General features: G+C 46.8%; 1 protein-coding gene across 5 annotated transcripts in view; it reads left to right on the forward strand.

The window, feature by feature from the left end:
* Positions 1 to 6945: 6945 nt before the first annotated feature.
* Positions 6946 to 15522, forward strand: part of Heg1 (heart development protein with EGF like domains 1) — a 76051-nt gene continuing 67474 nt past the window's right edge. For all 5 annotated transcript variants that reach the window (XR_007110149.1, XM_047563520.1, XM_047563521.1 and 2 more), the window contains exon 1: positions 6946 to 7442. Coding sequence is in view for 4 of the 5 variants with exons in the window: in XM_047563520.1 (XP_047419476.1) it covers positions 7124 to 7442 (319 nt within the window). In the remaining variant the exon portion in view is untranslated. The remainder of the gene's footprint in view (positions 7443 to 15522) is intronic.

A 15522-nucleotide genomic window follows, 5' to 3' on the forward strand; every position in this document is an offset into this window, starting at 1 on the left:
CTCTGATGGGCAGACAAGAAAGGGAAGGTCATTTGAGGACCCACCCCAAGCTGTGTGAGTTGGAGTTCAGGGTTTCTGTACATGAGGCTTGGGAGCCTGGCCAAGCCATGAGCAACCCTTCCTCCCTGGAGGAGGTCCCAGCAGTTTCCAGAGGGATTGTGTTGTTTACATTCTCACCTTGGCCCTACAGGGCAACAGACCCGGAGCCCAGAACCAGTGGGCAGAGAAACAGCAAGGAAGGGCTCCCTAGGCCTGGGCCCCAGCAAGCCGCCCAACTTCACCTATACAAGAGACCATTCCTGACATTCCAGAAAGACGACAAAAGGCTTCTCCCAGAAGGATTAAAAATAGGGAGATGGGTTTATTCCTTTAGTTATTTGCTCAAAATCCCAAGGTCCTCTGCTTCCTGGAGTTCTGAGAAAAGTAGCAGAGATGTGCATGTTCATGGGGGCTGGAATTCTGTCCCTGTGGCTTGTCTGCAGGGTTTTTTCATATCTCTAGGTGGAGAAAGGCACAGAATGGGAGGCAGAGATGGAGACTGAGCTGGGAAAGGAGAGGAGACCAGAGAAGGCCAGAAGTGTTCGTCCTGGTGGGAAGGGAAGCTTCCTACAGTAGGTGGGGACTGAGGTGAACCAGTTCCAGCCAATGGTCAGCAGGGGACAAGTCAGGAACCACTGAGGCTGCCAGAGACTCCCCTCTCTTGGCTCCTTTTCACCAGTCTTGGTGGGATAGGGCTGGGTATTCTAGGTCGTCTGTACAACTACTTCTAAATTTCTTTGTTGTAGTGAATAGAATTATATGCCACCCTCCAAAAGATACATGTGTAAGTTCTAATCCCTGGTTTCTATGAATGTGATCTTATCTGAAAATCGGGTCTTTACAGTTATAACCAGGTTAAAATGAGATCATAATGGCCTAGAGTGGGCCCTGAATCCATGCCTGGCTCCTTGTAAGAAAGCCACGAATGGTCAGAAGTCAGTCATGTGATGACAGTGGCAGAGGTTACGTGCCAAAGAACACCAAAGATTTCTGGTCACCTCGAGAACACAGGAGGAAGCAAGGAAGGATTCTTCCCTAGAGCCTTCAGAGAGGATGTGGCTCTGTCAACCTGTAGATTTCAGAATTCTGGCCTCCAAAACTCTGAGAGGACAAATTTCTTTCGTAGCTTCCAGGTTTGCAGTACCTTGCCACTGCAGCCCTGGGAAACTAACAGATAGCAGTTTTCAAACTTGCAAATCCCTAGGTCCCTGCCCTTCATGCCCAGCAAACAGCTTCATCTCCTGCTTTACAAAAAAAGTGGAGTTCTTGGACCAAAGGCCAGACCCTTCACTGTGGCTGCTCTCCTCTTTCCATTCTCTTGGGTGGGTCATGGATTCCATCCCTCCTGCCTCTCGGGAAGTTTATATGTCACCCTCTTCTCATTCTCTTAGACCTTTGACTTTGTCCCTCCCAGGTAGACCCTTTCCATGTCCATATTCTCCACTAAAACCAAGAAGAGCTCCCCAGCTCGCCCACCCAGTATTGTCCTAATGCTCTCTGCCCCTTCAAAGCCCAACTCGCTCAAAAAATTCTCCTGCCAGCTCACTTTCTTCCCCTTTTGCTGCTCCTCATACTGCCCATGTGGCTTCTCCAATCATTCTACATAGAGAAACTTCTCTTGTTAAGGCCACTGGTTGCTAATGTTGCCAATTCAATGGATATTTTCAGTCTTCACCTCACTTGACCTTCTGCAGTGTTACACACTGTTGGCCGCACCCTCCTTCCCTTTGCTGTGGTGACGCAACCTCCCCCTGACTCTCCAGGGCTCCTTTCCAGTCTCTGTTTTGGCCTCCTCCCACTCAGCCATGTCCTGTCAGATTCTCCAGGACTCATTTTCAGGTCCCTTCAATGACTACAGTACACTCTTCCCTAGGTGATCTTGTCCCCTCAGACTTGGATCTAGATCTCAACTTGGGCTTTTCCTCATAGCTCCAAGTTGGCAGACTCAAATGCATACTTGACCTTGCCACTTGGATGTCTCAAGGTAACTTCAGACACAAGTTCAAAACCAAGTCAATGATTTTGACTTCAAGGACCTCATTCTGACCCACTGTTCCCTCTCCTTGTGAATGGTACCAATATCCATCAATCATGCAAGCCAGAAACGCAGGAAGTCTTGACCCCTCTCTCTCCATTCCCACATCCATTGACATGTCTTGTGGCTTTTACCTCCTGCAATCTCTCAAATTCATTGTCTCCTCTAAACTCACTGCTATCCCCCTTGTCCAAGAACCATCATTCCTTCCTTGGACTCCAAGAGTTCATGCATCAGCTCTTGCTTCTTTCTGAATCACTCCTCTTATTACAGTTAGAACAATGATTTCCAATTATACATCATGTCACTCCTCACCTCTTACTCCTTCCTCTCCACCCCCATGCTACCCCATCTCCTTCACTTGAAACCTTTCAATGATTTTCTTAATCTCTTAAGTAAAGCAAAAATCCTTTAGCTGGGTTGCAAGGGCCTGCAAAGTCTCAGTGCTACCTTTGCCCTGCTCTTCCTCGCTCTCTCTCTTCCAACCTCATTGGCTTTCTTCCAGTCCTTTACACTTATTCCAATCCCTCCTGCCTCCAAGCCTTTGTACAATCCCCACCCTCCTTGGCCTAGCTAACGGCCTACATGCTTTCAGACAGTGGCTCAATCTCATGTTTGCACGGAAGCCCTGTGCTCTCCTTCATGGCCCTTCCCTAAGTGATGAGTTTACACTGATGCTCTTTTGATGACTTCTGACTCCTTCAAACCTTTAAGCTTTATGAGATCAGACACACCCCCACACCCAGCACAGTACCATGCACAGACAAGTCACAAAGGAAATATTGTTGACTAACTAAATAAAAGAAAAAAGGTATTATGAGGATAGAGGAAAGGGACCAAGGGGAGGGAAGGGGGAAAGGAAAGGGAGAAATACTGGGGGATGATATTAGCTGAATTACATTGTGTGCATATATGAATATGTAACAATAAATCCCAACATTAGGTGCAACTATAATGCACCAATATAAAAAATGTGGGCAAAAAGAAAAAAGGTACTGTGTTTGGTTCTGGGAATACAAAGACAAATAAGGCACAGAACTTCCCAGAAGGCAGCTCATAGATTGGAAGTGTGAGAGGACAAGCAGTTGAGAAACTGAATAAACAGACCCAGTGCATAAGAGGGTGATGAGTGCATACCTGAGGAGCTGGCCAGACTCCTTGGACGAGACAGTGATGCCCAAGCCCAACTCACCTATCCCAGGAGAAACTCAGTCTAGGTAGGTGTCTGTTGACTGATGTGTCAGCCCTCTGGGACTCCTCAACACCAGAGTTCTGAGTGTTCCTGGGATATTCTGACATGTAGTGACCACTATCCCAGCCATGGCAATGCTATCTGACACTGCCACGCATCCTACAAGGGCACCATCCTCAGGAACTAGGCACACTTTGGGGCCTGTTCAGAATGCAGCATTAAAACAGGCTCTGGCTGCAGTCAGAGCAGCAGGCAGAGCACTTTAGTCAGAAAGGCTCCTGGTGCCTTCAGGGCAGTGAGCTCATCATATCCTCAGACCAACCCTGGGAATGTGGTGAAGGGTAATGATTTTTCTCCCCACTGGAAAGTTGGGGACACTGAGGTCAATAGAGATCACTTGACTTGGCCAAGGATTGAGAACAGCTTAGGAACAGAACTTGGAGAAAATCCAAGGTCCTTTCTATTGGGTCCACCCAATGGGCAGAAGAGGACTCCTCAAGCTGTGGTGTGCTGCAGCAGGAACCTGCTATGCTTATTTACTTTGGAGCAGGAGGACATTCCGTTGCCTCTTCAAATCACAGAATATTAAAGTAGATAGGCCAGGAGAGATTATCTAACACCCTGTCATACAAAAAGGAAATCGAGGCCAGATAAATAAATCTCCCTTACTCTCCCTTCCCTCCTGTGCTCCACTGACATCAGGTGGTAAGGTAGAGATTGTCAGCTGTTGGCCCAAATTCTTTCTCCCTTTCTTTTTCTATGTGACTACACTACATTTCCCAGCCTTCTTTGCAGTTTGGCTAACCAAATGGTCATGTTTCTCCACCAGAATGTTAAGTTAGAATGAGGCACACACCTTCTAGGCCTGGCCCATCAAAACCTTCCCTGCTACATCGCCATGTTCTTTTCATCTCTAGCAGATTGGAATGCCAATTCCCACAGCAACTTTGGAAACTGAATATTACAGAGTGGCAGAATCACCATATTATACATTTCTAGAAGACTGTGTGGTAAAGAGCTGCCTCACTGACCTGAGCATCAGTGTCTAAGGCTAAGTGAACAAGAACAAAGTATCAGGGTGTTAAGCTGTTGCATTTGGGGAGCTATTTGTTATTGCAGCCTAGTCTAAACCTAATCTAACTAACCAAAACAAATACAAGTGGGAAAGTCCCTGCAAAACCTCTAACTCCATGTAGTCTTGGGTGGCGGAGATACTGGGCTCCTGCTGATTTCATTGTCATCACTCTGGAGTGATCTCACTTGTATCTCTGGAGATGTTAGGAATGCTAGCTCCTAACTCCTTTGCACTTGAGTTTGGTCTGAGCTGTTCCCTACCTGTTCCATCTTAGAGTAATAGGCTCTCAGGGTTAGAATAGATATGAGAAGTTATCTGATTTTTCTCCTGGTTCCTGAGGGGACCTCTTTTAAGCCATCTGAGATGATCAGGAACATTGTCTGGATTTTCACTTCCCTAGGATGGAAGCATAACAAATGAAGATACCTGCTTCATACCTTCTTACTCTTGTACCAGAAAAGCTTTACTGAACTGTAAAATATCAGAGTTAGAGCACTCCTTAGCAATCATCTAGGACAGTCTGTTTTACAGATGAAGAAACTGAGGTCCAGAACACAAACAGTGGTAAAGCTGGAGAAAGAAGCAAGGGTTCTTAAACTAAGCCAATCCTTTCCCAGGTTCCATACTGCCTCCAACTCTCTTCCTGATTTATTTTGTTCTGTCCTAGGAAGAGATGAAAAGTGCTGGATCTATCTACACTGTTAATCAATCATACCAGGTTCTTCTTGTCTCCCCCTACTAATCCACTGGTTAAGCACTACCCAGCTGACAATTACCCTGAACTTGATCATTTGACTTAGAAGTCAGAAAGAAGATTAGATAGAGATAAACCTGTGGTGCCGAAAGGGGAGGGGCAGGTAGCAGATGCATGTTTGTCCTTGGGCCTTGGTAGGCAAGGCAGATTCTCTAGTGGGAACCCTGAATCCACACAAGAAGCAGTCCATTAAACCCTTAAGCCTCTGCCTAGGAGGGTGACTGGTGCTACATGAAATGTTCTCTGCAAAAGGGAGGGGGTGGTAATGACCACAACCTCTGAGCACAGTGTTTTGGCCTGTTAGGATTTGTCTGGCTGGGTCTGGGCAGCTTTGCAGTCCAGCCTGTAAATATAGGAACAGTGTCCAGAGTAGTTGAGCAGGGGCCATGAAAGCAAACCGAGTTACATACTGGGGGATGATTGTTTGGTACTTTCTTGGAGAGATCCAGAAATTCCATGTGAGACCTAGAAAGTTGAGTTTGTTTTGTGGTTCTTTAGAAACAAAATAAAACCAAATCTTTACTCCTTACCTTTTAATTTAAGGTGATCTTGTTTATACACAACATCTTTTATGCTTTCTGCCAAGTGACTCATTTGTTCTGAGTCACCAGAAAGTGGGTCTAGGCACATCTGCAGTTGCCCTGCACACCATGATCTGCTCATTCCCCTGGAGGTCGGTCATAGAGATCTGGAGACAGAAAAGCAAAAAGGGGCAGGGAAATGGGAAGAAGTATGAGAGAAGAGAGCTAAGATACCTGACAAAATCACCAAAGACCAGTGAGACATTGTCTGAATTGCAAATTCTGATCAGAATTAATGATTTCATACAGTCATTTGCAAGTAAATCACTTTATCTTTGGGTCTAACTTCAAAATCTTAGGCAAGTTATTTCCCCTTCATTTTGAGCCCCTCTTTCTTCCTTATAAATGAAAAGGCTTGCAGTCCTAAAATTTAGACCTTTCATTTATTTACTGGGAGGAGAAAGGTTATGGACATACATGAAACTTTATTTACCAAGAAAATTTGTTCACACTAAATCTTTGTACCTACCCCTTTGAAGTTTTTACTTAAAATTTACTGATGACTGTGCATCATTTTGTTTAATTTGCAATCTGCAACTCTTTCACTGATGATGAGTTTGCCCTAGCCGAGCCTGAATTCACAGTTTTCTTTCCCCTGCAGCCTGTTTTGGAGTCCTGGTGGTGACTTCTCTGCAGAATTCTGGTGTGAGCCAAAGGCAGTGGTCTGATGGAATGGAATCCAGGTTTGGGAGGGCATAGGGGAATTAGGATTCCCGCCTGGGCCAGAATGCGAGGTGTTAGGCTTGGCTAAAGCCAGTTTAGCAACGATGCTGGGGACCTGAAGGGGCAGTGGTGGTAATGGGGGGTGGGGGCACTTCAAATTAGCAAGAGCAGTGATAGAGATGAATGGAAAGCCTGGGCCAAGCGCCACTTCTCTTTCCTATAGAAGCACTCGGTATATAATTTAGTACTGCCAATCCTCTCACCAGGACCTGCTTTCCGCAGACTTATTGTGAGTTTAAGGACTTGGGAAAGTGGTTCCTGATTCAGAAGGTTCGGTTTTTCTAGTTCTTCTCCAAAAGGCGAAGCGATGCTCTAGGGAGTGTGCGTGTGACCAAAGTTGCAGGGAGGCTCTGTTGACCTCATCCCGCGGTCCCTGCCCGGGAGGTTCTCGCTGGCCGGCCCCCGCCCCCTTCCTGCCCTCTCCCCGCCCCCCGGCCCGCCGCGCGGGGCCGGTGATGTCAACCGAGGAGGAGCCGCCCGCCCCGCGACCCGCCCGGGCTAATTAGCATGTAGCGGCGCCGCGGGCCGCCTTCACCGCGCCCGCCCGGCCCCCGGCCGCCCTCCCTCGGCTCCCACAACTTTTGAGGCTGGGAGCGCGCTCGCAGCCTCACTCCGCTCACTTCCCTGGGCCGGCGCGGCAGCGGCTGCCCGCTTCCCTCGCACCCGCGCCGCCCCGCGCCCTCCCCGCGCGCCGGGCATGTGAGCGCGGGCGGGCGCCGCCACCATGGCCTCGCCGCGCGCCTCGCGGTGGCCGCCGCCGCCGCTCCTGCTGTTTCTGCCGCCGCTGCTGCTGCTGCTGCTGCCGCCACCGGCGGCCCCCTGGACGCCGGGTCAGCCTCCCTCCCCGGCCCGCCCAGCGCTCCTGTCCAGCGTCCGGCCGGCGCGCCCGCCTGACCTCGGCCGGGAGCGCGAGGCGCTGCCTCTGCCGCCGCCCCAGAAGCGCCGCGAGCCCGCGCCCCTCGGCCCCAGCCACACTGCCCCCGCGCCGGGCGCCGCGACACCGCGGGGACGCTTCGGCTGGGCCCCCCGAGTCGGGAGCGCGGGTGAGTGAGAGCGGGGAGCGGGCGCCGAGCCGCCTTGGGCTGGGGGGCGCCCCGGGGCGGCATCCCTATCTCTAGGCCCCTCCGCGCTGCTCGACCCCGGCCCGGGGCTCCGCTTACCCAGCGCGTGTGGGACTCCGAGAGTGGGCTGGAGGGAGGAAAGCTTTCCCTGGTGGCTGTACTGGGAGGTGTGACCATCCTGTACTCCCCCCAGCTTGGAATAAAACTTGTGCCTCCCATGGGTACCCCATATGCTTCTTGCCCACCTTTAAGAAACAAAACAAAAACAAAAACGCCTCTCGCACCGCGGAGGTAGTAACTTCAGGCCGTGCTTCCCCAATTCTATTTTTTTTTCTCAGTAGATGCAGAACTGGTCTCTGCAGGTACAGAGCCTTGACTTTCTGGTATAAATAACGGATTTTTAAAGGATTCTGATACTGAGGCTGTTGTAAAAGGACAAAGAATGTAGTATGAAACCAAACGGTCTATTGATTCAACTCTAAAGAGGGGAACTTGATGAAGGGGTGCAGACTTGAACTCCTGCAAGGCAAACGCTGACCCAGGATGGTCCCTGAGCGTTTTTTCCTCTCCTTTTCTTTCTCAGCGTGCTGCTGCTCCATACACAGCCGCTGCCCATCCTAGGCAGAGAGAGGGAACAGGTCTCTTCTGGCTGCTTTTGTGTCCATCTCCTTTTCTGGTTTGTAAGAAAATACCCGGGACTGGGTAGTATTCTAAACATAATACAGTTATGACCTTGAGGATGCCCTCTTTTTTGGTCTCAGTATCTCTGTCTTTGAAATGGAAGTAATGACCCCAGTTTCTCCTAGCCTCCTGGTGATGATGTGACAAAATGAAAGTAAAAATAATGGAAAGTGCTTTGAACAAAGTCAGCAACGTGGTGGTGGTAGCCTTTGCTTTCCTGTGAGTGACTAAGGGCATACAAGCAGGGACAGGCTAGAATGTTGCTACACTGGACGGTTGATTTGGAGTTTAGGTGAAGGTTGAGAAGATTTCATCTGCCTGAATTTCAATTCAGTTACTTTTCTCATGTTTCACAAACTTTCTAGTATGTGAAATAGCTTGCTTCCAACCTAGGGGTGTTTGCTAGAATTAAATATGGAAAAGATTTTTTTGCACCCCCCTCCACCCTGTAAAACCTCAGCTCCATATTCAGTAGTTCTCCCATCCTTGCAAATTACCTTGTCCTTGTGAATCTCTATCACTGACCTAAGATTGGTAAACTGAGGAACAATAAGGAAGGGAGAAGAGAAAGAGGCTTCAGGAGACCATCAGGAGACCCATCATGGAGTATCCCTGACTTTAAATTACATATAACTTTGTTTTGCTAAGTTTGAGGGTAGTGATTCCTACCCTCATGAAGGAGAACATGAAGGAAATTTTCTGGCTTTGTCACAGTAGAAAAGTAACTGAGGAACACTATGGTATTTTGAGAGTTTTTCTAGATAGGCAGTGGAGTGTAGGGAGTTGAGGACATTTCAGAGGGGACACCAGGGAGGAAGCAGGTATCTCTGACTGTATTTAGGCCTTCTTAGCTCAGGGGCCAGTCTTATTGACTTGGCCAGAGGAGGCTGGCACAGGAGTCTCCTTTCTTCTAAGGCTGGGACTCTCCACAGGCCATTAGCGGGGTGGATGTTACAGAGGGAGGGACTGTGGAGGTAGCTGGGTTAGGGGAAAATAAAGTAAGAATCACGGCCCCAAGTGATGCAGACTTTCCTTATGACTGCGACTCTGCAACTTTCCTCGTTTGAATTATTTGGGGAGGTTTGAATCATTTGATGGAGGCTTCAGGTATGAGAGAGTTCCAGAAAGCAGTCTGGGAGGAGAAGGAATATTCTAAACCTTCTTACCAAAGGTTTCCTGGTGTCCCCACAAGACTGCTCAAGGAGGACTTGACCTTCTGCTGATCTAAGGCCTGATTTTGTGTGGGATGTTAGAAGGTGAGATTAAAAGAGATGATTTTGATTACCTGTTGAAAGTGCTAGAAGCTACCAATATTGCTGAGGTTACAGGAATGACCTGTGCTTACTTTGGGTAGTGGCTCAAACACTGTCACTTAGGCATACCAAAGAAACAACAAACAATAAAACTGACCTTAGGTGAATTCAGTGAGTCCAGGTTTTCTAATAACCTCTGAGGACTTACTTGGCTTGTTTTGCTTAGCCACCATGCATCACTAGGTACTGTCACTTATTTCACAAGGCAGCAGAGTCTCAAGGCTGAAAGGGCTTCCAGAGGTCCTATATCACTTACTGTGTCCTGTGCCTGCCCTCCCCAGCACGCTTGGTAGAGGATCACCCAGTTTCTACCTCCATGTTTTTGTATTTGGGGAGGTGAGTACTCCTGCTGGTAATGAGTCTTGAGTCTTAAAAATAATGTGGTTCATATGCTTTTTGGGGAAACTGTAGCACCTTCACACTGGGGTGGTGCTGGAGGTCAGTGCCTGGCTCTTAGAGCCTAGTAACTCTGGCTTCTAAATACACTCTTGTCAGCAGTAGGGACTAGAGACATCTCTTTCTTTCCTTCCTTTCTAGCCCTTCTCCTTCTGGCAGAGTTCAAGGTTTCAATGTTGAGTAATTACGTTCCTTGTATGGTTTGGTTTCCTGTATTGGATTGTTAAGTCCCTGGAGAGCAGCCCCCTGTTTGTGTAGCCATCGTTAAGCTTTTGCACCCACCTGTCACCCTGCTAGCTGTTCAGCTGCCATGTACTGCTGGTATTTCAGCCAGTGGTGAGAGGAGGAGGCTGAGACCTAGAGGTTTCCTTTTTCTGCATGGTTTCCTGCTATTCAGGGCTTCAGGACCAGAGTTCTAAGCTGGGTACTAAATTCATATGCCTTGATTTTTAGATCCATAGGCCATGCTTTATAATTGTGAGATCTGCAGATGGAAGGAGGTGGGAAGGCTGAAATCATAATGAAAATTCATGCAGAAGCAACGCACTTTCCCACCCAAAGGGGAAATGATGCTGAGTAGCTGAGCAGCCAACCCAAGGAATAATAATCTTAGAAAAATGCGGCTCCCTAGAGTAAAGGAAGTGCTCTGAGCCCAGCCCCTTATGAGTTGTTAAATAACTGTCGCCTGAATTGCTCTAACTTTGTGGGCCAACTTCGTCATTGAGCTTGGCTGCCTGGAGAACCATTACAAGGTGCAGTGAAGTCCTAGGTTGGGCAAGAGGCAGCCCTTCAGGAAGGGAAGGGAGAGTGGCTTTCCCCCAGGAATGCAGTCCTCTCCTGGCTGGGGCAGGGGAGGTGACCCTGGGAATCCTGCTTCCCTGCTTGCTTTGATGTAAGGGCCCAAGTAGAAGGAGAGTTGTGGGGAAAGGGCTCTCCATGGGGCATGTATATTTAAAAGCCACATCCTTTTAACCTTGCAAGAACCCATTTATTGCTTCCCTCAGCATGTGTGCCTATGCCGAGCTGATATTTTCTGCCCAGAAGCTGACTGTGTGGCCAGAGGGAGACAAGATGGTGCTCAATGCCAGCTGGGCAGTTCCTGCCTCCTAGTCCTGGAGAGCCAGGGCAAAAGCCTCTGCCCTCCTGGTGATCCCTCTGCTTTCCAGTGGCCCTGCCCAGCTGGCTGAGAATGTGTCCTGGAGCTAACTTGTCCTTGTCCAGACATGCTCAGAAAGAAAGCAAAGAACAGATGGCAGATGCTGTTTGTTAGCTACTTACTGCCTTCTTCAGCAGCTTCCCTGTCCCCAGCGTCCTTTCTGTATGAACAGAGGTTGCAGCTATAGTAAAAGTCTCTTTGCAGAATCCTAGTGAAACAACAGGGAAGGAGACTAATTTGATCTCTCTTTCAAATCCCTAGCCTTTGAGCACCTATGTGTAGTTAGGTGCTTTTGCATTTCTTACCCTATTTCGCCCTTAAAACAATCCTGTGAGGGTGATTATTTCCCTTTTATAGCTGTAGAAAACGAAGCCTCAGAAGGTTAGGTCACACTGAAAATGGAGGAGGCAGGATTGAAACTGATTTTGACCGACCCATTGGCTCTTTCCACAATATCATGAAATCTCAGTTTTCTTGTCTGAAAATGGGATGACAGTTTTAGATCTAAGAGCTCTCCAGCTCATCAGTCTTCTTGCTCCTTTCCTTGGTTCCTTGCTCTTGCCATTTTTTAAGATTAGGGACCATGATTGGGAAGGAATGACAGCAGTAGTGGGGACAATCTGCAGAGAAGAGATTTAAAAAAAATTTTTTTTTAATTGTCAAGAAAAGCCTTCAAAAATTTTTTTTTAATGTACTGGGGATTGAACCCAAGGCCACTCTACGACTGAGCAACATCGTGAGCCCTTTTTTATTTTGAAACAGGGTCTCACTAAGTTGTCCAGGTTGGCCTTGAACTTGTGATCCTCTTGCCTCAGTCTCACAAGTTGCTGGAATTATAGGTGTTGACCACTATGTCAATGCCTGAAAGTCTTTATATTTGTATAAAAGTGTATTTTACATAGAGATTGTGATTTATGCCCTACTTCTCTGCTAATTCATAGGTTATTGGTGTTCGAAGTAGCTCCATTAATTATCAACTAAACTGAATTAAATTGCTGACTTTCTTGGTGGGCACTCACCTGTGAAACTGGAGCAGTGGCTGATATTATAAGCCAGTTGTTAGTCATTACGAATACCATTTATAGGGAGGAGAGATTAAATGGTGCCCCTTTTAGATGCTATTTTAATGTCTATGCTCTTGTCTGCCCACTCACTATTTCCTCCAGCATAGGCAGAAACAAAGATGTTTCTATCTTCTCTTTCCCTTTTTCTTTTATTGGAATGTGTCAGATGTCTCCATCTATGTCCTATTTGACTGATTTTTAAATCAGGAAATATTTACTGAGAACTTATGTGTGAGGAGCTGTGCCAGATAATAAGGAGGTACATCTAACTTGCTCCCAGCGAATCTTCTTCTGAAGCATGAACATCAAAGTTGTAAAAAGTGAAGTAATGATACATTAATGATTTGTAACTGAAGAAATACCACAAGACGATCATACTGACCACAGGAATGATGTGGCTAGAGATGGCTGCAGTAGCAGGTAGAGGTGCAGACCGAAGGGGACTGGAGAATCCAGGGAGATCTCAGGGGGAAAGAAGGAGTTGATTTAGTTTTGGAAAGTTGACAAATGTAGATATACAGAGAAGTGGATAGGTTATTGGTATCAGCAGAATCCCAAATGTGGAAAAGGTCAAGTCTTTTTAAATGGAGGTGATCAACAATCAAGAAAGCTCAAGGGGTGGACTTTGGTTGATGAATTGGGCTCCAGAGACCCCTGAAAAGGGAACTAGGGCCAATTATGGAAAGCTTTAGAGGTCTGTTTAAGGTGTTTGTTTCATCACACCCACATTAAGGAACCCCTAATGGCTTTGGAGGAGGGAGCAGTGTAGTTTTTGTGTTCATTGTTCATTTGTGCTTGGTGCTAAACCTCACAGATGAACCACAGACAGATCTACCCTTAGTCCAGCTCAGTATCTATTCCATAGCAGGTGGAATGCTGGTGGGCATTGTATCCATGCATTCGGAGGAAAAGACTGAAAACAGGCATGGATTGGAACTGGGGGTGGGCATGGGAATTGAGGGAGAGATGCAAGTGCCATTTCAAAGAGTAAAAGAGGCTAAGGACCATAGGGGTGGGGGAGGAACTGCCTTGCCATTAAGGAGCCTACTTGTTTTAATCTTTCCTTCACTGAAAAGAGTGAAGTAGGTCTCAGTGGAAGAATTCTGTGGATCCTTGAAAATGTAGAACTGAACTACAGAGAAGCCAGGGCCAGGTTCAGCCTGGAGGGCATTTGGTGAAACCACTGAGCAAACTGGCCCTGGCCAGGTGAAAAACACCCTGTGTAGACAGAGAGTAGTGCTGTTGGCCTCCCTGTGGTAAATTTTGACAGTAAAATGAAAAAGGAAAATCAAAACCAGAATCCTTGATTCTCACCCCCTAAACCTGTTGTTGGTTCTCAACTCTTCCAGTGTCAAGAATGGTCAACACCATTCACCTGCAGACTTAAATCAGAAGCCTAGAAGTCGCCCCTGCCACACCACCATTCCTCACCTTTCCTCACTCTCTACGATCTTGTTTTGTTTTTTGGGAAGAGGGGGCAGTTCTAGTTAATTGTTCCTAAAATACATTGTGAATCTGCCCTCTTCATCTTTACTGCTCTTTTCTGTTTCCCTCACCCACTCTTACTCTCTTTTTAATCAGTGCTCACCGAAGCCAGAGTGATCTTCTTAAAATGTAATTCAGGTCACCTCATTCTTGGGCTTAAAACCCTCCAAGAGCTTTGCATTGTACTTGGAATAAAATCCACACTCTCTGTGCTTGTTGGAATTTAAGGTCTGCAGTGTCTGTCCCTGCTACCTCTCTGGGCTCTTCTTGCTCAATTCCCTACTTGCTGCCCACATCAGTTTTTTTTGTATACATCAAACTCACTGTTTTGGAGACTTGGCACAAGGTGTCCCCCTGCCTGTAGTAGAAAGAGCCTTCAAGCAGGGGGAACAGTAAGAACAGATTTTCTAAGGCAGGAACTGATCTTGCCTTGTCACGGGATTAGGAGGAAGGCCAGCCACGGTGGCTGGGTCACAAAGGGCCATGAGAAGTGTGGTAAGGAGGTCAGATTTTCTTGCAAATGCCCTGGAGGCTTTGGTTGTAAGATCCCTTAAGGAGCTAGAAGACCATCTGGTAAGTCTACAGTGACTGTTAGAAATGGATACACTCATGAGGGTAGAAAGGGTAGTAGAATGAGTCTGACATTATTACCCTCTGTACATATATGACTACATGACTGGTGTGATTCTATATCATGTACAACCAAAGAACGAGAAATTATACTTCATTTACGTATGATACGTCAAAATGCATTCTGCTGTCATGTATAACTAATTAGAACAAATTTTTAAAATGGACACATTCCTTTTGCTTTGTATTTTAGCTCTGGGGTGGTGGAACTTCATGGTACTAGGCTGGCTTTCCTGTTACATGAAAATTTTTGAGGATAGCTTACAAGTCAGATGACATGGCAGGCAGACAAGAGTCTGTATACCCAACTCCTGGGGTTGTTGGAGGGGGACATGAGAGAAGCTTTGATCTTGCTGGGAGACCCTGAATAACAGAAGCCTCATGTCTCTGTATGAGGATCTCAACTGCTGGAGGTCAAGAGGTAGATGTGATAAGTTGACAAGTTTCTCCTCAATAACTCTGATAAATTGGAAGGTAAAGACCAAGAAGGAAGATGGGTAAAGAAAGAAGCAGCCAAGATCAAGCTCTTCAGGTGGCCATGCCAGTTCCATCCTTAGGGCTGAAGCAGTCAGACTCAAGGAAAGAGATTAAAAAATAATAAGTCTTTGAAAATCAATCAGACTTGGACCCTCAGCTGTGCACCCTCAGCAATGGATATTTTCCCTCAGATCAGAACTGTTGGGGGTTATTGACACCATTTCAAAAGTGTTTCAAGGAGTTGAGAGCCACCTTCAGAGGCCATGTGTGGGCCCCACCAGCCCTCACTGGTGTAGCTCTGCAGTTAGACCTCTCTGGATCTGAAATGGATCACTTGTCTCCATTTCCTGCATCATTCATTAGATTGGACTTTGAGTTTTTATATGTGTCCCAAATAATCCAATTCCATTATCAAGGGATGAAAATTGGTCATTATTCAGGAAACAAGAAAATATTCTGTGGACTGTTGAAAATTAGCAAATTTTAGAAAGTGGTTTAAGCAATAACAACATTATTGGAGTATTGTCCTAAAGGGACCTCTTTGATGAGTATCATACTCAATTTGAGTAGGTGAATTCTTGTAGTTTGTTAGGAATTACTTATAGTCATGCCTGGTGGTAATGGAGTGCAGCTATCAGTAGCCATCAACAGTTAGGGAAGAGATGCCAGTGGTGTCTCAAGAGCTCTCATGTGGGTCGGAGGACTTTGGTCTTAACCCCTTCCACTTTCAAGCTATGACAGCTATGGGACAGCTGTCTAATGTCTCTAGGTCTTAATTTCCTCATTCTAATAACAGGATAATAATGTCTATCCTGCTTCTTTTATGGAGGAGCCCTTGTAGACCTCACAAATGATAAAAA

The sequence above is a fragment of the Sciurus carolinensis genome, chromosome 9, assembly GCF_902686445.1.
Source record: "Sciurus carolinensis chromosome 9, mSciCar1.2, whole genome shotgun sequence".
NCBI classification, from domain to species: Eukaryota; Metazoa; Chordata; class Mammalia; order Rodentia; family Sciuridae; genus Sciurus; species Sciurus carolinensis.